This window comes from Piliocolobus tephrosceles, chromosome 17 (assembly GCF_002776525.5).
Source record: "Piliocolobus tephrosceles isolate RC106 chromosome 17, ASM277652v3, whole genome shotgun sequence".
In the NCBI taxonomy this organism is placed as follows: domain Eukaryota; kingdom Metazoa; phylum Chordata; class Mammalia; order Primates; family Cercopithecidae; genus Piliocolobus; species Piliocolobus tephrosceles.
The window spans coordinates 1651592-1672275 of NC_045450.1; the positions used below are offsets into that span (position 1 = coordinate 1651592).

The 20684-nt window shown below is 59.1% G+C and overlaps 4 protein-coding genes across 21 annotated transcripts in view; 2 read left to right on the plus strand and 2 right to left on the minus strand.

Annotated features, from left to right (window-relative positions):
- The window catches only part of UNKL (unk like zinc finger), a 48460-nt gene extending 45328 nt beyond the window's left edge, over positions 1 to 3132 (plus strand). For 3 of the 5 annotated variants that reach the window (XM_023189271.2, XM_023189273.2, XM_023189275.2), the window contains one exon: positions 1 to 3132. In XM_023189271.2, the coding sequence (XP_023045039.1) occupies positions 1 to 156 (156 nt within the window). In that variant the 3' untranslated portion in view covers positions 157 to 3132. The other 2 variants (XR_002725707.1, XM_023189272.1) reach the window with 2 other exon arrangements.
- GNPTG (N-acetylglucosamine-1-phosphate transferase subunit gamma) lies at positions 687 to 12255 on the minus strand. 4 transcript variants are annotated; one of them, XR_002725709.3, is made up of 12 exons: positions 12141 to 12255; positions 11999 to 12056; positions 11852 to 11919; positions 4529 to 4583; positions 4366 to 4449; positions 4189 to 4282; positions 4000 to 4114; positions 3786 to 3868; positions 3418 to 3709; positions 3179 to 3327; positions 1086 to 1170; positions 687 to 968 (listed from the first exon to the last, which is right to left on the minus strand). XR_002725709.3 is itself a non-coding variant. In XM_023189278.1 (11 exons), exons 1-11 carry the CDS (start codon positions 12190 to 12192, stop codon positions 3233 to 3235), a joined length of 918 nt encoding a protein of 305 aa, XP_023045046.1. In that variant the 5' UTR covers positions 12193 to 12255; the 3' UTR covers positions 2986 to 3232. The 4 variants fall into 4 exon arrangements, 2 of the variants coding, with proteins under 2 accessions (XP_023045046.1, XP_023045045.1); XR_002725708.3 differs by lacking the exons at positions 687 to 968; positions 1086 to 1170 and adding an exon at positions 2619 to 2936; XM_023189278.1 differs by lacking the exons at positions 687 to 968; positions 1086 to 1170 and having other exon boundaries at positions 2986 to 3327; positions 3418 to 3499; positions 3578 to 3709.
- Positions 12245 to 14914, plus strand: TSR3 (TSR3 ribosome maturation factor). Its single transcript, XM_023189279.1, has 6 exons — positions 12245 to 12461; positions 12558 to 12777; positions 13156 to 13349; positions 13923 to 14099; positions 14205 to 14268; positions 14545 to 14914. Exons 1-6 carry the CDS (start codon positions 12350 to 12352, stop codon positions 14714 to 14716), a joined length of 939 nt encoding a protein of 312 aa, XP_023045047.1. The 5' UTR covers positions 12245 to 12349; the 3' UTR covers positions 14717 to 14914.
- BAIAP3 (BAI1 associated protein 3) overlaps positions 14714 to 20684 on the minus strand; it is a 14928-nt gene continuing 8957 nt past the window's right edge. For 5 of the 11 annotated variants that reach the window (XM_023189267.1, XM_023189264.1, XM_023189263.1 and 2 more), the window contains 19 exons: positions 20414 to 20534; positions 19795 to 19919; positions 19624 to 19714; positions 19416 to 19472; positions 19243 to 19340; positions 19092 to 19143; positions 18844 to 18974; positions 18571 to 18694; positions 18198 to 18341; positions 18010 to 18102; positions 17728 to 17919; positions 17579 to 17647; positions 17403 to 17482; positions 17137 to 17245; positions 16747 to 16818; positions 16294 to 16570; positions 16099 to 16222; positions 15819 to 16024; positions 14714 to 15742 (listed from right to left, as the gene is read on the minus strand). In XM_023189267.1, coding sequence (XP_023045035.1) covers positions 15639 to 15742; positions 15819 to 16024; positions 16099 to 16222; positions 16294 to 16570; positions 16747 to 16818; positions 17137 to 17245; positions 17403 to 17482; positions 17579 to 17647; positions 17728 to 17919; positions 18010 to 18102; positions 18198 to 18341; positions 18571 to 18694; positions 18844 to 18974; positions 19092 to 19143; positions 19243 to 19340; positions 19416 to 19472; positions 19624 to 19714; positions 19795 to 19919; positions 20414 to 20534 — 2269 coding nt within the window. In that variant the 3' untranslated portion in view covers positions 14714 to 15638. The remainder of the gene's footprint in view (positions 15743 to 15818; positions 16025 to 16098; positions 16223 to 16293; positions 16571 to 16746; positions 16819 to 17136; positions 17246 to 17402; positions 17483 to 17578; positions 17648 to 17727; positions 17920 to 18009; positions 18103 to 18197; positions 18342 to 18570; positions 18695 to 18843; positions 18975 to 19091; positions 19144 to 19242; positions 19341 to 19415; positions 19473 to 19623; positions 19715 to 19794; positions 19920 to 20413; positions 20535 to 20684) is intronic. The other 6 variants (XM_023189270.1, XM_023189269.1, XM_023189265.1 and 3 more) reach the window with 4 other exon arrangements.

Genomic DNA, 20684 nt, shown 5'->3' on the forward strand with positions numbered 1-20684 from the left:
GTGATCTTCCAGCTCCGCGCCAAGCAGTGCGTGGCCTGCCGGGAGCGGGCCCACGGTGCCGTCCTGCGGCCGTGCCAGCACCGCGTCCTCTGTGAGCCATGTGCAGCCGCCGCACCCGAGTGCCCCTACTGCAAGGGCCAGCCCCTGCGGTGGTGACCTCAGCGGGGACAGCCACCTCCTGCTGAGCACCCTGGCTCCAGCGCTCCTTGTGACCACAGACACATCGTCTCTCACTTCTGGTGCCACGGCTGTGAGGACCGAGGCTGGGAGCCCCGCCCGCACTCAGCCCCTTACCATGAGGCTGGGAGCCCCGTCCGCGCTCGGCCGACAGCTTTCCTGTCACACGTTATCACCTATCTAGTCCTACCGACGGTTTCAAGGTATTTTCCTCAAAAACCTTAAAGGCAAACCTACAGAACCCGCCTGCCTGTCCTCGAGGGGCCTGGTGCCTCAGGGGTCCGCGTGGCGCTGTGATCACAGCAGTTTGTGGTCCTGACACTCCTGTGACTGGACCACTGAGAGCTGGGGTCTTTCAAAGCACTTTGTAAAGCGAGGAATTTAGAGGTTATAAATTGCTCTAAGCTGCTTTCTATGTTGTTTTTTAAATATGCGATAATATGAAGCTTTATATGTGTACTGTGAACTTAAATATTTCATATCAGTTTATTGTCAATTCATAGTATGCTGAATATATTAGATTTCATATTCTGAAACTAGTACTTATGAAATGAGCGTTTATCTAGTAGTAAGACCTAGGATTTTTACATTTTCCCATTAAGTGCAGATAGTATTTATAAGCAGAGTGATTATGGATTTAGATGTTTTTAACTTGATGGAAGGAGCTAGTTTTCCCGAGCCTGTGTGCGCACAAGGCACTGGGGTTGATATTCCAGCCTCGTGACGTGGGAGCAGGAGAGCTCCGTCCTGCGTTTCTGTGATCCGTGGCCACTTTTCCTATGCGTCTGTGCCTTGTTAAACAAGTGAAGGAACATCGTTTTGTTTTCTCCCTTGAACCTCTGAAAGACAGTTTCATACTAACGAAAAATGCAGCAGAAGGCATCAGACATCAGAGGTTTTAGAATTACCTTTTTAAGCAGCTGTCTTCTGGCTGGGCCCGGTGGCTCACGCCTGTGATCCCAGCACTTTGGGAGGCTGAGGCGGGTGGATCACCTGAGGTCAGGAGATTGAGACCATCCTGGCTAACATGGTGAAACCCCGTCTCTACTAAAAATACAAAACTTAGCTGGGCGCCGGTAGTCCCAGCTACTCGGGGGGCTGAGGTAGGAGAATCGTTTGAACCCGGGAGGCAGAGGTTGCAGTGAGCCAGGATCACGCCACTGCACTGCAGCCCGGGTGACAGAGTGAGACTCTGGCTCAAAAAAAAAAAAAAAAAGCTGTCTTCTGATTACTTAGATCTGTCCTAGGCAATGGTGCTTTGTAGCTCCTTGGAGACATCGCTAGGCGTCCTGGCGGGGGTCAGGCAGTGAACTGGGAGAGTGGCTAGCTCCCCAGCACCTGTGGCCACCCCCGTCATGCTCACGTGGGAGACGCTCGAGCCGTGGCGTGCGCCAGGGTGCCGGGTGTATGTGAGTCACCTGACCCATACTGCCAGTTAGCATCGGGGCTCATCCATGTGGCCAGCAAGGTCACACCAGGACCCAGTCACAGCCTCTTAGTGGCTTGGAGCACACGGGGGAAGTGGCCCCCAAGGTCCCGGCTCTGCTGTGGTCCCCTGGCCTGTCTGCCCCTGGAGCGACAGCGTGGCTTCCAGCCGCAGCAGAAACGCGACTGAGAACGCGTTCCTGCGATGACCTGACCCTTCTGCTCAGGGCTGGGACCGTCCCTAGGAGTTGAGGAGCAGGAACAGGCGTCTGTGATTTACGGCGACCTGGCTCTCTGTGGGCCATGTGGGTTGTGAGGGCACAAGAGCAGGCAGCGGCACCAATGTGTTCCTCCCTACCCGTCGCATTGCCAAAGACTTTTAATAGCATTTTTTAAAAGTGCAAAACGTCTAGGTAAAAAATTTTTATCAGTGACCAAATTAGAATGTATTTAATATAGTAGGAGGTTTAAGAACTTTTTTAACGTAAGACAAACTGATAGCAACATTCTATCATTTTAAAGGAAGTGGATCCGTGACATTCTGCAGCTAGTCCACTACTCCAGGTAACTATCGACTTGGTTTTAGTGAATCTATTTTGTTTTTAATTATTATAGTGATGATTTATTAGCTCAGCATCTAGAAATTACGTATATTTTGTGCTACTGTCATCAATGTGTAAAATCCTGTTTTTATTATTTATGCACTTGGTTCCCATTGCGGGCCTCTGGTCTTTTCTGGGATATGGTGTCTGCCCAGACGTCTCCCGGTTGTCGAGAGTAGCTGAGCGCTAGTCTGCCGGCTGCTCTGCTCTTTCTGGGAACAAGGTGGCGGCTGCCCCTCAGGGCGTCTCCATGGCTCAGCTTCTGGGGTGGTGGAGCTGGGAGCCCCAGGGGTTGGGGGACGGTGGAGACACCTGCTCCCCCATATTAGTACTGGCTCTGAGGACAGGTGAGCAGTGGGAAGGCCAAAGAATGGCTGCCGGCGCTGCGAGGATTGGAAATGGAGGGAAGACCCTGGGGCTGCCCGCCCTGGGGCCTTCCTCACTCCTCGCAGCGGCCAAGGCCTCAGGGATGGATCCTAGGTGGCCGAGGCACACAGCAGTGGCTGGAAGGTGCCCCATGGAGGCAGGCCCAGCAGCTCCCACCTGCGGCCATGGCTGGCACTGGGCGTAGGAGCCGGGTGGTGGCCGGTTCTGTGTGGTGTTGCCTGTCGTCTGTAGCTCTAGTGTTCAGCATTAGCCGTGAAACAGTGACGTGTGTAACTGTGGTCAGCAGACCTTGTTCCGTGTGGATGCGTCACGTGGATTAATTTCTGGAAGCCTCAATCTGTATGTCTGAGTAGATGAGAGTGTTGTTTGAGTGGAATTTTCTTAACCCGGAAGGTAGGATTTATAATCATTTACTTGTAGTGAACTGTTTAAAGTTAACACTTGTTAAATTTTTTTACACTATAGCATTTATGCAATGGTTTACAGAATTCATGGAATTATTTTTATCAGTATGGGAATTAATTAAAACCTTGAATCTTTGTTTTGTCTGCTTCTCTAAGCACAAGCCTGGGCCCTGGGGATCCTACCAGCCCGTCTGTAGGGTGCTCGGCCGTGGCCACCTCTGCCTTCCCACCATGGGGTCACAAACTCCCACGCAGTCCTGGGTCCCCCCGCAGCTGCTCTGCAGGCTTGGCTCTGGGTGTCTTGTGGCCCAAGTGCTCCAAGCTGGAAGTTTCTGCCAAAACACCAGGTGGCCGGTCCTCACCTGGACCCACAGGTGGTGGGTGCAATGGTGGGCCTGGCCCTCTCCCCACAAGTGACTTACCTGTGGGCCTCATGTAGGGGATGCCGTGCTGGCTGAGCAAACCTTTCAGCCTTCTGATCTCCTCCGACAGTTCTCTGCGCGCCTGCAACACGAAGGTCAAGGGAAAGGCCGGGGCAGGGCAGGAGGCCACTGTGTGCTGCCACCTCCCCCAGTACGGTACCTTTCTGCAGCTTTCCAGGGTCTCAAACCCCAAGCTGTCAGGACCTCCCTCCAGCTGGGTGGGTTCATTTTCTTTTGGGGCCTTTAAGTAGCCAGCATCCTCAAAAAGTGTCCGCAGCAACTTCTCATGGCCCTGAAGGTGGAGGATGCAGGGGCAGCACCCAGCTCCCAGCCGGGCCTGCCAGGGGCAACCCCGAGTGTACACTTACCTGGGCGGTGATCAGCTTGTCGGCCAGGTCCTGCTCCACCTGGTCCCACCGCCGCTGCAGGGCCTCTGGCAGGGTTGGGTACACTGAGGACCCCAGAGAAGCCAGACTCAGCTGTGCCCCATGTCCCAACCCTGGCTCCCACCACTGCAGGGCCTCTGGCAGGGCTGCGTGCATGGCCGACCCCACCGGCCCCCAATGCGTCCCGCACCCCTACCTAGCAAGGCGTGGGGGTGGCAGACGAGGGGGGTCTCAAACGTCAGCGCATAGACACAGGTGCTCGGCTCGGACACGTGGGCCAGCCGGTTGCTTTTTCCACACGCCAGCTCCACCTGGGGAGGGAACGCCGGTGGGTGTGTTGCAGAGGCTGGGGCCCCTCTTCCCGGGCTCCCGTCTGAGGCCCCACCTTGCTCTGCCGACTCCGGGAACGACAGGCATCACCATCCCTCATCCACATGCCCATGAAGGTGTTGTTGGCGATCTCCCACTCGTGCCAGATGCTGCGGGGACACGGGCACGGCCCGTGAGGCCGGGCGGGGGAGCCGCGCTGCTGCTTTGGGATCCCTGGCCCGGCCCCGCTCACCCGAGGACCCCGCTGTAGGCGTTCCAGCGGAAGGTCTGCTCGTGCTGGGTCACGTTGTGGAATGGGCAGAACTCGTACTTGTACCTGGGGACACAGGGGGCATGAGGGGGGTCCCCAGGCTGCACCCCAGTCCCCCCTCACACCCCCACCCCCCCACACTCACGTGGACTCCACCAGGCTGAAGCACTTGCCCGAGAGTCGGAAGAGATGCGCCGGCCCTGGAAGAGACGCACACTGATCCCCAGGCTCCGTGCACAGAACCTGTTTGCAAAGACTGGCAGAGTCTGTTGTCAAAGGACCAGTTTTTAACAAAAAGCACAACATGTTCAACGAAACAGGAAAACAGGTCCCATTCAATGGAAGAAACTGACAAAACCAAGAATTCTAACAGCCCTTCAAAAATCAGAGTTAAGGCTTGGTATCGTGGCTCACACCCGTCACCTCAACACTTTGGGAGGCCAGGGTGGAAAGATCGCTTGAGGCCAGGAGTACGAGACCAGTACGGGCAGCACTGCGGGACCCCCGTGTCTACACAAAAAACACACACAAAAAACTAGCTGGGTGTGGTGGTGTGTACCTGTAGTCCCACCTACTCGGGAGGCTGAGGCAGGAGAACTGCTTGAACCTGGGAAGCGGAGGTTGCAGTGAGGTGAGATCGCACCACTGCACTCCAGCCTGCACGACAGAGCAAGACCCTGTCTCCAAAAAAAAAAAAAAGACATTCCCAGATAAAAGCTTCAGGAGTTGGAGCTGGCCACCTGCAGGCCCATGTGCCCTGCGGGGAAGTGAGTGGACAGGCAGCAGCTCAGCTGGAGGGAGACAGAGGGCCCTAGTACAGGGGTAGATTAAATGCCAGTTACCTTTCTAGCTGTGGTCTGTATGTCTACAGAACTTAAACCAGTGGTCCCCCGTATTTTTGGCAGCAGGGACTGGTTTCATGGAAGGCAGTTTTTCTATCAGCCGGGGGTGGGGATGGCTGGTTTTGGGATGGAGGAACTTCCACCTCACCTCATCAGGCATCAGGTTATTTTTTTTCTTTTTGAGACACAGTCTCATTCTGTAACCCAAGCTAAAGTGCAATGGCACGATCTCGGCTCACTGCAACCTCTGCCTCCTGGGTTCAAGTGATTCCCCTGCCTCAGCCTCCCGAGTAGCTGGGATCCCAGGCACGCACCACCACACCCGGCTAATTTTTGTAATTTCAGCAAAGATGGGGTTTCACTATGTTGGCCAGGCTGGTCTGGAACTCCGGACCTCCAGATCCGTCCACCTTGGCGTCCCAAGTGCTGGGATTGCAGGCGTAAGCCACTGCGCCCCGCCTGAAACACTAACTTTTAAAGACATAAACAGGTTGAAAGTGAAGGTCTGGAAGAGTATTCATGTGAACAGCCAAAAGAGCTGGAGCAGCTGGAACTACAGGAGACAAATACATTCTATATCGACACAAGGGTCCATGTGCCAAGACACAATTATCCATGTACAAACAGTGCCACCCACTACATAAGGCTGACAGGAGACATCCACCCCCTTTATTTATTTATTTTGAGATGGAGTCTAGTCTTGTCACCAGGCTGGAGTGCAATGGCACTATCTCGGCTCTCTGCAACCTCCACCTCTGGGTTCAACCAATTTTCCTGCCTCAACCTCTCCAGTAGCTAGGATTACAGGTGCCCGCCACCACGGCTGGCTAATTTTTGTATTTTTGTACAGACAGGGTTTCTCCATGTTGGCCAGGCTGGTCTTGAACTCCTGACCTCAGGTGATCCACCTGCGTCAGCCTCCTAAAGTGCTGGGATTACAGGCGTGAGCCCCCACGGCCGCCCTGATGGATTTAATATTTTTAAGATGACTACCACGCATAGTGATCTGCAGATTCAATGCAACCCCATCCAAATCCCAATGACATTTTTTGCAGAAATAGAAAAACACATCCTAAAGTTCATAGGGAGTCTCAGAGGACCCCCAAATCATCGAACAGTCTTGAAAAAGACCAGACTTGAAAGACTCATACATACTGATTCCAAAAATTACTTCAAAGCGGTCATGATCAAAACAGTGTGATACTAGCTAGCATCAAGACCGGCGTAGAGGCAGGGCATGGTGGCTCACACCTGTAATCCCAGCGCTTTGGGAGGCCAAGGCAGGCAGATTACGAGGTCAGGAGATCGAGGCTATCCTGGCCAACATGGTGAAACCTGGTCTCTAATAAAATACAAAAAATTAGCCGAGCGTGATGGCAAACGCCTACAGTCCCAGCTACTCAGGAGGTTGACTTAGAAGAACTGCTTGAGGCTGGGAGGTGGAGAGGTTGCCATGAGCTGAGATTGTGCTACTGCACTCCAGCCTCGGCTACAGAGTTAGACTCTATATGGAAAAAACAAAACAAAACAAAAAACCATCAAGGGAGTGAAAAGATAATCCACGGAATGGGAGAAAATAAACAGTGGCAAATCATATACGTGAGGGATTCATATCCAGCATATATAAAGAACTACAGCCCTACAATAAACCCAGTTTAAAAACTGGCAAAGCAGCTTGTCATCCCAGCACTCTGGGAGGCCGAGGCGGGCGGATCACCTCAGGTCAGGAGTTTGAGATCAGGCTGGTCAACATGGAGAAACCCTGTCTCTACTAAATAAAAATTAGCCAGGTGTGGTGGTGCTCGCCTGTAATCCTAGCTACTTGAGAGGCTTGAGGCCGGAGAATTGCTTGAGCCTGGGAGGCGGAGGTTTCGGTGAGCCAAGGTTGCACCACTGCACTCCAGCCTGGGCGACAGAGCAGGACTCTGTCTCAAAAATAATAATAAAGCCAAAATGCACACAAGGTGCTGGGTGGCTGTTCCCTGGGAACCTGGCCAACCCAGGACCCCAATGCCACCCTCAGCCTGACCCCGCCCCCGGAGGACAGAGGCTAATGCCACTGAGACCTCTAGGGTGCTGGCCCAGCCTGGCCTTCTGTTCCCTGACATTCCACTCACCCCGGGGCTGTCCCCTCCCAAGACATGGAGACCAAGATGGCCCGGCTGCCCTGCTCAGGGGATAGGGGCTGTGGATATAGGAAGATCCTGGTCCTTCCTCATCAGATACCATCTGGGTGGCCCCTACTCCCGGGCTCACCCACTGTCCTCCCAGCCCGACCGCTGGGGGCTCCACCTCAGCCCTGTCATGCCTGTTGTCCCACAGCCTGGGGTGCTTGGGCTCGGCCCCTCCAGTGTGGCCCTGGAGCTCTGCCCAACAGGCACCCAGGGAAGCCTTTGGAACCCTCTGAGACCCTGACGTGTCCCTCGCCCATCTGCCACTCAGACTCCCCCCGGGAGGGTGGCTGGTCAGGCTCCTGTGTCCTGGGAACTTACGTTCCCAGCCTTGCCCCTGCAGACATGACTTGGAGACACCCCAGGAGGGGCGTGGGCACCAAGCTCAGCTCTGCACCTGCAGGGCCATCTGTCCAGACAGGGCTGCGTGAGGGCGGCGGGGCCTGGCCTGGCTCCCCAGCTGGGAGGACGCCTCTGCCTGGGCGCTGTCCACAACTTCAGGGGGCTCCCACTGGCTGGGGTGCAGCCTCCTGCAGGGGATGGTACCACAAGCCCCCAACCGGCAGTGCCCAGTACCCCGGGTCCTCTGCTGCTGGCCCGCACCAGAACCCCAGCCACAGCCCCTCCCCTCCGCCCAGCCCTCAGTCTCAGCAGCCTGCTCTCCTGAGAGGGGTGGGGTCCGGCCCCTCCACTCCTTCAGTCAGACACAGCCAGACCTGAGCTGGAGTCTCCACCCCCAAATACCACCATCCCCAAATGCCACCACCCCTGCCGGCAGGCTCCTCCTCTGCTCCTCATTCGCCCGCACGTCACCTGCAGGCTCCATGCTCACAGTCTGCATGGCCAGGTCACTCACTGGTGCCCTTCGCTCCTGCGGGCCCAGGTGGCCTTACCACCAGCTGTCCCTGTGCCCGAGGCCACAGCTCCTCAAGGCCCCATCAACTTGGCTGAGCCTAGACTCCCTCATTTCCCGTCCGCCCCGGTCAAGCTTCGGCGGGAAGCACTCCCCTAGGGCCGCATCTCTTGGTGACAGTCCCTCTCGAGGTGGTCTCCCTCCCACTCTGCTCCCTGGCCTAGCCCCACACCTGGTCCCAGTGCCCTCCTAACTTCCACAACCCCACGCCCCACCAAGCACTTCCCCGGGGACCTCAGCCTCGCCCTCACCCTTGGACCTCACGCAGCCCCACTAATGAGTCCTGTGCCCACCATGACCCCTCTCCAAGCACCAGAACCGCCTCCTAGACCCAGCCTGGCCCCAACCAAAAGCAAGCTCCCAGCCTGACCCCTGCAATCCGCTTTCCACGGCTTCTCTAGCCAGGGTCCTGGGGCCACTCTGCTCCTCCCCAACCCCTCCCCAGATCCCGGCCCCTGCCAGGGCCCCACAGTCCTGCCCAGCTGGCTGCTCCCTCCCACTGCCACTGAGGCAGAGCTCCCTCCTACTGCCACTGAGGCAGAGCTCCCTCCTGGACAGTGTGCTGGGCTGTGGCAGGACCACCACCCTGACCGTGCCCCATCCCCTCTCGATGCCACAGCAGGATACTGTCTCCAAATCACAGACCTACCAACCTCTGCTCCTCCTGCTGTCAGGGGACGAGACTCCTGACTCATCTGGTGGAGGCCCAGGCCATGGAGGTGCCCACTGCCCAGCCCAGCCCCACCAGCCTCGGCCCTGGCAAACCCACCCCTTCCTGCTTCTCGGCAGAGGCTCTTCTGCCGGGACCTTCTGAGCCCTAGGCCGCACTCACCACGCCCGAGTTTCTCAGCCCGATTATCTTTCTGCTCGGCTCATTCCACAGACCACACTCTCCTACCCACTGCGCACAATCTGTTTCACACGCTGATGCTGAAGGAGTGCTACGTCAAAGGCAAAAAACACTTAGAATATCCGTGCCCGATCCCACGGATGCGGGAGACTATCCGCACCCAACCCCCCAGATGCAGGAAAAAATGGTCTGGAGAAAAACACCATCAACAAGAAGACTGAGAAACAGGAAAACAAACATGCCACTTAGATCCAAAGGTGGGACGAGAACTGCTCCAGATGAAAACACTAAAGAGACACGATTAACCAAATGCACCTGTGAACCCTGACGGTCCCGGGTGTGGGGATGGGGGTGGGGAACACTACAAAAGGCATTCTTTTTAAATTCTGGGGGTTTTTTGTTATTTTTTTGAGATGAAGTCTTGCCCTGTCACCCAGACTGGAGTGCAGTGGCGTGATCTCAGCTCACTGCAACCTCCGCCTCCTGGGTTCAAGCGATTCTCCAGCCTCGGCCTCCCAAGTAGCTGGAATTACAGGTGGACACTGCTACGCCCGGCTAATTTTTGTTTTTGTGTTTTTTTAGTAGAGACAGGGTTTCACCATGTTAGCCAGGCTGGTCTTGAACTCCTGGGCTCAAGTGATCCTCACACCTCAGCCTCCCTCCTGAGCAGCAAGCACGGACCACCACAACCAGCATATTCTGTTTTCTTTCCAGGACTGTCACCTCTGAAAAGACGTGGTCCCCTTAGCCAAGGCTGCCTTTCTCCTAATGGAAGGAACTTCGGTCGGGAACTGCTCTTACACAGCGGCCTGCCTCCTCCCCAGCTTCTTGGGACAGGTGCTGGCCCGACTCCAGCACTTCAGGCCCTGGGAAGCCACATCCCATGGCTCTGAGCCTCAGGGAAGTGAGCCTAACCCCACGTGCGCCATCATGCCCAGCCACACAACAAAAACCTTAGAAAGATCTGTTCGGACTCAAAGTCCACAAAACCTGCCAAGCTGCGTACCACCTGATCCCCTTTCTCTCTCATCTGTGGTTCCCCCAGCTGATTCCCCTCTGGCACGGGCTTTCCTGCTCAAGGCCTTTGGCCACTCCCTTTCCAGAATCCCTTTCTCCAAACAGGCACAGCTTTACTCCCTTTTCTCCTTTAGCTTTGGGCTGAAATGTCACTTCTTAGACTTTTCCTCAGCACCCTATTTAAAGCAGTCCCCAGCCAAGGCAGGAGGATTGCTTGAGGCTGGGAATTTGGGGCCAGCCTGGGCAACGTAGCGAGACCTTCTATCTCTACAAAAACACTTAAAATTTGCCAGGCATGGTGGCATGCACCTGTAGTCCCAGCTACTCAGGAAGCTGAGGGTGGCTGACTGCTTCAGCCCAGGAGTTCACGGATGCAGTGAGCTATGAAGGCACTACTGCACGCCAGCCCGAGTGAGAGAGCAAGACCCTGTCTCTAAAAATAAAAAAAAAAAAAAGCGATCCCCCAAACAATACTCTAACACACATTCACACACTCCCTCCTCTGCTTCACATATCTACATGGCATTTTTCATCATTGACCATTCTATGTATTTTACCTAATTCTTTGTTCAGTGCCTGTTCCTCCATCACTCCCCATGAGACTGTCAGCTCCCTGAGGACAAGCATTGGTATATCTGTGTTCGATTCTGCAACCCCAGCACAGACCCTAACACATAAAAGTATTCAATAATAAAATTATTGAGGCTGGGCACGGTGGCTCACACCTGTAATCCCAGCACTTTCGGAGGCCAAGATGGGCGGATCACTTGAGGTCAGGAGTTTGAGACCAGCCTGGTCAGTACGGTGAAATAAACCCTGTCTCTACTAAAACTACAAAAATTTGCTGGGCGTGATGGTGATGCATGCCTGTAATCCCAGCTACTCGGGAGGCTGAAGCATGAGGATCACTTGAAGGCAGGAGGCGGAGGTTGCAGTGAGCAGAGATCGTGCCACTGCACTCCAGCCTGGACAACAGAGCAAGACTCTTGTCTCAAAAAAAAAAAAAAATTCCTTGGATTTTTGTCTCTTATATTTAATACTCATTCAGTGTTTAAAGGGCATATATACTCATGACCCAACAATTCCACTTCCGGAATCCTGCCCTGGGAAACCACTCACCTGAGTGCAAACCAAGGCACCTACACAGCATGTTCTCCACAGCACTATTTCTAATAGCCAAAAAAAATGTAAAGAACCTAAATACAATCGGGAAATGCAGTGCCATCCGATCGCGTACTGAGCACCAAGAGAAAGAATGAAGACCTATATCACCACCATGAAGCGTCCCAAGACATACAGCGAGTGACAACGACCAATCAGCCAAATACTCACGCAGCATGAATTTTTTAAAAAGCGACAAAGATTACAAAAACTACACGTTTTCCGGCTGCATAGATACGCACGTAAAAGCACAGAAACGCCTCTGCAAAGTTACCAGACTACGAACGGCAATTACCTCTCGGAAAGAAAAGGAAGGACTAAGTCTGGAGATAACTTTTAATTCGGTACAGGAACGTTCTGGTATATTCTCTCGCACTTCCACATTAATTTTAGAAGGCTGACAAACCAATGCTTTAGACTCCGGGCCGTAACTCTCAGGGTCTCTCACCCATCCTCCATTGTTGCTTCCCCCCCGCGGCCACCCCCGCGCCCGCCAGCAGCGCTCCTCACTCACCAGACACGGGTGAAGGATCCCTCTTGGCCTGGAGGCGACTAGCCTGGGGCAAGAACGGGTTGTTCACCCTACGGGAAGCGGCAGGGTCAGCGGGGAACTGGCCCGGGCCGTCCCCCTGCCCGAGCCGCCAGCCGCGAGGCTGCTCACCCGAACGTGTTGGGCTCCTCCACCACCTTCATCTTCGCGGCACCTGCCGGCGCGGGCCCTACGGGGAGCGAGACCGTGAGCGGGGAGGCGGGGATGCAGAGCGCGCGCGGGGCCTGGGGACGCGGGCGGCCGGGCCACTCACCGCGGACCGAGAGCCCGAGGAACAACAGCACCCGCACCAGCCCCGCCGCCATCGCGCCGCAGCGCCTCGCGGTCACATGGAATGACGGTCACGTGACCGCGGGAACCGGAAGTGGAGCCCGGCGCATGCGCTGGCAGCCGCACGGCCCGTCCAGAGGCTGAGGGGCGTACCCGTGGGGTGGGGAGTACCCGGCACCCCAGATCCGCGCCATGGGCCGCAGGAGGGCAGCGCGCAGGCCGGGGGCGGAAGGCAGCCGCCCTCGGCACCTCCCGACCCGCTCCCTGGAGGCCTTCGCAGAGGAGGTCGGCGCCGCGCTGCAAGGTGAGGGAGGCGTGATGGGGAGAGCGGGTCGGGGTTCGAGGGCCTGCCCGGGGGTCCCACGCTGAGGCCGGGTGCTCTTCTCTCTCTCTCGTGCAGCTTCCGTGGAGCCAGGGGCGGCTGAGGGCGAGGGCGGCCCGGGCCCGGCGGCGCTGCCCTGCACGCTGGCCATGTGGGAGTTAGGCCACTGCGACCCCCGGCGCTGCACTGGCCGCAAGCTGGCCCGCCTGGGGCTGGTGCGCTGCCTGCGCCTGGGCCACAGGTTCGGCGGTCTGGTGCTCAGCCCCGTGGGCAAGCAGTACGTGTCCCCCGCAGACAGGTAGGCGCGGGAGGCCTGCCCTAGCTCGTCTTCATTTCCAGCGCGTGGTTCCTTTCAGGGATCGCTTAGTGGGACTTGTATGCCACACCCACACCCACACCCACGTGGGCAGGGAACGTCCGTCTAGTTTGCCTCCTTTGCCTAGCGCAGAGCCTAGGATAAAGGAGGTTTGGGGATAATAAACGTTTTTTGAGTGAATAAACACATGCTCTAGGTACCCCAAACAGCTGCCTCAAAAGCTTGTTCATGAAGTCCGTTTGAGGAGGTTTGGGGATGGCGGAATGATGTCCCTGAATGCCTAGCGAAGCAGTTCTCCAGGGACATGCTTCCCTTTGGGTAGTACTGGCTCCTGAACTTACCCCATGCTGTCCCCGGCAGACAGCTGGTGGCGCAGTCTGGGGTCGCCGTCATCGACTGCTCCTGGGCCAGGCTGGACGAGACGCCGTTTGGGAAGATGCGAGGTAGCCACTTGCGCCTGCTGCCCTACCTGGTGGCTGCCAACCCTGTGAACTATGGCCGGCCGTGCAAACTTTCCTGCGTGGAAGCTTTCGCTGCCACCTTCTGCATCGTAGGTGAGTCCAGGGGCTCCACGGCAGCGTGACCGGGCAGCCTGGTGTTCCTGCTGTGCTCCCAGCATGGTGTTTCCTGCCCACAGACCCCTTAAGGAGCGTAAGGGACGGACAGGGAAGCAGTTCAGACAGATCGGGGTTCCAGCCCCGACTGTCACTTCAGGTTTTCAGCCTGTGGAGTTGCAGTGGAGGCGGGATGGGATCGCTGCTGTACGGAGGCCAGCGTGTGGGGTGCCATTCATTATCACGGCAGCACTGCCCTGAGGATCCTGCTTATCCTCCGTGTCCTCCTCGCTGAATTGCTGATCTAAAGAAGCCCAGATGAGGCATGGGGCAGTCTGGGTGGGGATGTTTGCGTTTCACAACAAGGAGGGGGACTCGGTCGGTTGCAGAGGTGTGGACTGTAGCAGGGGAGGTGCAGGCTGGGGCTGGGGGCAGCACGGGCTCTCAGGACTGTGAGCTGCTGTTTGGTGAGGACCCTGCAGTTATGTGGGAGAGCCATCCGGCAGCAGGTGATCAGGACGCACTCGAGGGGACCGTTTACTGCTTTGGGTTTCCCGTTTGTCACACCATCAGGCTTTCTGGACCTCGCTGTCATTTTGCTGCGGAAGTTTAAATGGGGCAAGGGCTTCTTGGACCTGAACCGCCAGCTCCTGGACAAGTACGCGGCCTGCGGCGGCCCGGAGGAAGTGCTGCAGGCAGAACGGGAGTTCTTAGCCAGTGCCAAGGACAGTCCCCAGGAGGAGGAGATTGGTGAGCCCTGGCGGGGCTGGGAGCCAAGGCCTCCAAAGCCTGGGTGGTGGGAGGCCTGGTCCTGCTCTGAGCTCACTTAGAGACCACTTTCCTCTCTCGGCTCAGATCCCTTCGATGTGGATTCAGGGAGAGAGTCTGGAAACCCCAACAGGCCTGTGGCCAGCACCCGGTAGGTCCTTGGGCTTCTTAATTTCATGATCACTCAGACCCAGGGCTCTCCTCTGCCTCTGGCCTGAGCCCCTCCTGCTGCCTGGGGGTGGTGTCGTAAACAACACCCCGATGGTCTGACCAGAAAACCTGAAGTGGACATCCCACTGGAGAGGTTTGGGTTTGGAGAGGACATGGAGACGAATCTGTCCTGGGCTCGGGGCTTTCTGTGGATGAGGTTGCCTCCAGCTAGCCAGGGAAGATGTCATTTGGGAACGTGCTCCCCCTCCCCGCCCAGGCTGCCCTCGGACACTGATGACAGTGATGCGTCTGAGGACCCGGGGCCTGACGCCGAGCACGGAGGAACCAGCAGCAGCTGCCCTGAAGAGGAGCAGACTCAGGGACAGGGGGCTGAAGCCAGGGCCCCGGCCGAGGTTTGGAAAGGAATCAAGAAGTGGCAGAGAGACTGAGAGTTGCAGACATAAATATGTATTTGAGGCCGGGTAACGAGAAAATCTAGAGACACGAGGGACACAGATGGGCCTGGCAGTCTCGGCTCCTCGGGGCTGCTGGCAGGACGGAGCTGTCCGGGTTCTCTCCGCACTTGCAGCACAGCTGTGCCCTGCATCCTGCCTCAGCGCTCTCGCAATGAAGCTGCAGGCCAGGAAGCCCCGTGTGAGTCTCTGTTTTTCACACTGGGCCTGGGGAAGGGTTGGGGCAAACTCTTGGCTCTGCCTGGAGGGGCTGTGGAGCAGGTCTCGGGTGGCCACGGATATGTGCGTGAAGGAGACCCTGCCAGTTGGCATGGAGCCCTTCACACTGCCCACCAGTCTTGGGTGACGTCCCTGGCGTGGGAGCCTGTGGGGACTGGAGACCTGTGCAGTTCTTGACTCACCTGCCCTCTGCATCCCTCTGTGAGTGGAGGCTCTGGAAGCTCCACCCAATGGTGCCAGTGGCACCCTCTGCCCTCCCCAGCTGTGACTAGCAAAAATGCCTCTGCACAGTGCCTGTCGTGCAGGGAGCACAGCCACTCACTGAGTCCCTGGAGACCAGCTGCCCACTGCCCACCCAGGGCCGGGGAGCCCAAGGAAGCAGGCAGGGAAGCGCACCTGGTGGCCAAGCCCACTGTGGCCTGCACTGTGTCCCAGGCAGCTTCTGGCCAGGTCCTGCCAAGTTGGCCACCCAGATGTGGGGTTGGGTGCAGGGGTTCACAGCACACACCAGACGGACACGGCCACGGCAATGGGAGCCACAGGGCCGGCCAGGACACACATGTCACAGCACAGGAGGGGCGCCGTGGGTCCTGGCTGCACAAAGCTGGCCACAGTGAGCTGGAAGATGCTTCAGGGAACTCGGGGTGGGGGCCGGGGCCGGGGTCGGCAGCTGACGGACTCAGGGGTCCGCCTCCATGCACTTCTCCAGCTCCTTGAGTTTCTTCACGAACTCCTGCGCCTCCTTGCTGGTGCGGCCTTCCAGCATCCTCAGCGCAGACCTCACTGCAAGCGGCGTGGGCAGATGTGTGGGAGCCGGCGACAGGCCGCTACCCCTCCCCCCACCCGGATGCTCACTCACCCTGGGCTCTGGGCCGGCACAGGTGCAGGGTGACAGGCTGCCCAGCCCTTGCGCCCCCGCCCACCTGGGGCCGGGCGACACCACTGACGCCCCCTAGGCCGAGGGCCGCCTCCCCAGCGAAGTCGTTGGTGGACAGCCAGTCGTGGTCCATGACGGTGAACAGCACACAGGCCCCACGGCGGCGGCACGCCTCGGCAGGCACGGAGCTGCGGACAGAGGCCGGTCAGGGGAGTCTCACTCCCGCAGCCTGGAGCCCGGGGCTGGGGCTTGGGACACTCACAAGTAGAAGAGCTCGTCGTATACAGGGTGCAGCGTCCGGGTCTTCACCTGGGTCCTCTGGCTGCGGACCAGTGGGAAGAGATGCGGTGGACCCAGCTCCACGATCACAAAGGGGTCGCTTAGGCCTGCAGGAGCACTGTCATGAGCCCTCCGTCCCCATCCCACCATCACCCGAGCCGTCCCCGCTGCAGCTCACCGTTGGCGTCCAGGGGGAGCAGGTCGGCGGCGTGCAGCACCTCCACAGCCAGCCGCTGCTCAGCTGCCTCATAATGGCAACGGACGCTCAGGCGTCCAAACCGGTTCTGTTCCAGGGTCCTCTGCAGAAAGGTGGGTGAGCGCAGCTGGGTTCGGGGAGCCTCAGGGGCAGCAGCCTGTCCCTGGCACCTCCCTACCTGTTTGAGCTTGTCCAGGTAGAACTGCTCAATGCACTCACGGGTGGAACATTTGTGCAGCCGCAGCTCCTCCTTCAGCCTCTGCAGGGGAAGCGCATCAGGACGGGGCCCCTGGGTGCTGGTGGCCAGCGCTGGCACTTGGGAGGCCTGACTGCCCGTGGGGCCACCTCATGCTCAAGGACACAGGCTATGCGGGGCTGCAGTTTGAACTCGGTCCCCTCACCCACGCCCCTGCCCCACAGAGGGTCCCGCCTCACCTTATAGCTTCCATCCCTCAGGCTCTCCAGGGGTAAACCCTGACCCTCTGCGTGGAAAAAACTGACCAGGGCCTGGGGCAAGGAAAGAAGGCGAAGGTGTCAAGGAGCCTGGCTTGTGCTGGGGACAGGTGGAGACCCCCAGCACAAAGGAGCCCAGGCAGCACTGGGGGCTCAGCAGTCCAGGGCAGAGCCCTTTCTCACACCCTGGGGGGCATCGGAAGCTCCCAGGAAAGCTGGGGAAAGGCCGTCACCAGAGGTCACACCTCAGCGTTCACGGGAGGTGGCGCCGTAGACAGCCCTGGAGTGGCTGCAGAGCCCGTGGGGATAGAGGGAGGGATCAGAGCAGCCCGGAGGCGGGGCTGGCGGGAAGGTTCCTTCACAGGGCTCTACCTCCAGCGTGAAGTGGAAGCGACTGTAGAAATCAGCGGAGACGTCACGGTTTGCACCCAGCGCCTGCAGAATGGCCTGGAGGAGCAGCTCCCACAGGGCCTCCAGCACCCTGCAGGGTGGCATCAGTGACCACGGGCCAGCCCCACCTGCCCCGCTGGCCCCACCTGCAGGATGGCCTGGAGGAGCAGCTCCCACGGGGCCTCCAGCACCCTGCGGGGCAGCATCAGTGACCACGGACCAGTCCATCCCGCCCCACCCGCCCGCACCTGCTCAGGTTCCCCTTCACCAGCGAGGAGTTCAGCAGGGCCAGCTTCTCATCCAGGTACTTCATGAGCGGGGCCACGGCCTGCAGGCAGGGGTATTCAGGCCAGGCTGACCCCGCACCTCGGCCCTGCCCCCCGCACACACAGTCCCCTCCACGGCCCCTCGCCCCAGCACTCACCTCATCGTTCTGGATGGAGTCGGGTGAGAGGCTGATGTGCTGTACGTACTTCCGGATGTCGCCCACCATCTGAGGGCAGGAGCAGCGCTCAGCATGGGCAGGGGGCACCAGGGACTGCCCCCACGCCCCGGTCTCCAGGCCCCACCCACCTTGGAGGTCAGGTGCGCTGTCACCGTGTGAGCCTCCCGCTGTAGGTCATCGTCCAGGGCCTGTGTGCAGCTGAGCAGGGGGCGGGGGAGCGCCCCCTCGAGTCCCGTGGCCCCCTCGGGCCATGCCAACCCCTTCAGGGCCCGCCCAGCAGCCTTGCGCACGAGCTCCACGTTGTTGAGGACCACACAGAGCTGGGGGAGGTGTGGCCAGGCGGCGATGGGTCAGAGCCTGGTGATGGCTCCCCACCTCCTGCCGACTCCCCTCCCCAACTGGCCACTCACCGCCTCGCTCACTGCTTCACCGGCCGCCCCTGGCTGAGTGTCCACCTTCTTCCGAAGCAGCTCCGTGTAGAAGAGGGTGGCCTCACACATGTCCTGAGGAGGGGGCGGTGGTGGGGAACCATGGAACCCTCCCTTGCCCCATCACATCCCCCACCTGTTCCCCTCACCCCCAGGGCCCACCCACACACTTGGCCAAGCTGGGTGCCCAGCCCCTGAGCCTGGGCAGGGTCAGGCCACGCCAGGCGCACCCACAGCTCCTGGATGTGACTGAGGCAGAGACCAGCAGTGGCTGCAGAGCTGCTGTGCCTGGAGGAGGGGTCCACAGGTTCCAGCTGGGGAGACAGGGGAGGCTGGGGTTGCTGAGGAGGCTGGGGAGGTGGGGGAGGCTGGGGTTGTGGGGGAGGCAGGGGAGGCTGGGGTTGCTGGGGAGGTGGGAGAGGCTGGGGAGGTGAGGGAGGCTGGGGAGGTGGGGGAGGCTGGGGTTGTGGGGGAGGCTGGCATTGCTGGGGAGGCTGGGGGCCTGGACCAGCCCCAGTGTCCTCAGGCCAGGGCAGCTCTCACTGTATCCACGTTCACGGCTCCCTGAAGCCTCCACTTGGCCTGGTCCCGCAGCACTTGGAGCCAGAGCTTCACGGCAGGCAGGAATGGGGTGTGGATGCCAGCCAGGGCCAGAGAGCGGCTGTCCCTGTGGCGGGAGGCCGGTCAGGGCTTGGCCCCGACTCAGATGCCTTAACCAGCACGTTCTAGACTAACAGTCCCAGGAGAGCCCCCCTCACAGATCCGGGGGCCCTCATCCAAAAGTCTGTCTGCAAGAGATAGGGACGGGGCACCCACCGGCCAGGGATGCTATCCCAGAAGCGCTGGAGGTCAGCCAGGGTCAGGTAGAGCTCAAAGAGCCCCGAGGCCACCTCCAGCGTCATCTTGGGGCTCAGCTCCTCTGTCAGCACCCATGCCTCCTCAGCCACCTGTCCAGGACAGCAGAATCAGGCCGTCTGCAGCAAGGAATCCCAGGCCCTCCTAGTCAAGGGCCTCTGTACACTTCCCCATGCCTGGCAGGTACCCGGGTCAGAGACCCTGCTCACCAGACGCTCCAGCTGCCGGAAAGTCAGGGTGAAGACGTCCACATTGAGGATGCTGCAGAGGAAGGGACATACCTCATCCACCTGTGCCCTCCCTGCAGGCTCTGTTGGCACCAACCCCAGCCCCAGGACAGCGCTGAGAGGCCAGGCCCACCTGTGGAAGAGGCTGGCATAGACACTGTAGCAGGATTGAAGGTCATCATAGATGGCGTCGGCCAGCACAACCAGCCCAGGCAGGCGCTGTGGTCCTGGCTATAAGGAAGCCTAGCTTGTACCCACCTCTTGGCTGCCCGCACCCCTCATGGCCAGGGTCCCCCACAACCGCACCTGCTCTCGGGGACTCCTGGCATTCAGGATCCTGTCATACCACTCACGGTTGCCTCTCTGCAACAGACACCGCCAAGTCAGCATGGGGGGTTGCGGGGAAGAGGGAGAGGTGGGCAAGAGATCGTGGTGCAGAGGTGCAGGGGATGGGAAGGCAGGGCAGGGGAGGGGAGGGCCTAGCGGCAGGCCCCCAATGGGCTTTGGAACACACCTTCAGGGCCGCAGCAACGTCCATGTTCAGCTCCGTCTCGAAGGGGCAGATCTCAAAGGAGGGCTGGAAGAACTGCAGCTTGCCCAGACACCTGGGTGGGGGCAGCACGCTGATGTGGGGCCTGCCCTGCCAGCCGCCCCCACCCATGCCGACAGGCGGGGCTGCACCCACTTCAGCAGCAGCTCCAGGCGGTAGACAGCGGTGCTGTTGGTGGCGGGGAAGTAGTCTCGGAGCTGGCGCAGCAGCTGCAGCCCGAACTCAGAGAAGGCGGAAAAGCTATCAGCCAGGCTCTCCTCCTGTGGGGACAGGGCCCTTCAGTGCCAGCAGCCCCGACCGGTCACTGATGAGGAGAAACACCCTCCCTTTCTCGGCCCGCAACCCCCTTCCCCTCGCATGGTCAGCCCAGCTCTGCCCTGAGAAGCACCCTCCACGGGCACAGCCGGCCTGTCCCAGCCTCGGTTTCCACCCACGCAGCTCACGCAGGGCCTGTGCCCCTGCAGTTCCCACGTCCGTCCTGCAAGGGCAGCTCCCTCCTGTCGCTCAGATGGGCGCCACCTTGGCGGCTTTCCCCAACTCTGTCCTAAGTCCTGGCCGCCCCCCGAGGTGACTTCCACGAGTCTCCCGTCTCCTTTCCGCAGAGCGCTAGCTCTCGCCCATGTCATACAGTTTATCCGTTTGTCTTTGACCCCCACGCAGGCAGGTCTCTGCCCCTCGCCGACCGACACTCAGCGGCCCCAGTCCCCAGCACTCCCTTAGCTATGGCTGGCAAGAGGGCCCCGGCTGCACCCACCTGCTCCTGGGGCAGTGAGGGCGCCTCCTCCCAGTGTGCCTGCATGTCGTCCAGCAGCCCCAGCAGGTAGCTGTAGTCCAGCGTGCAGGTTTGATGGTGGCGGCTGCTGACCTGCCAGTGCCTGCGGGGCCCAGCCCATGGTCAAGGGATATGGACCCCGCCGCTGCCACGCCCACTCAGCTCCACCTACAGCACTACCCCTTTCTCGGCCCCACCCAATCAGCACTGCCGTGCCTACTCATAGCACCGCCCCTTTCCCTACCGCCCCTTT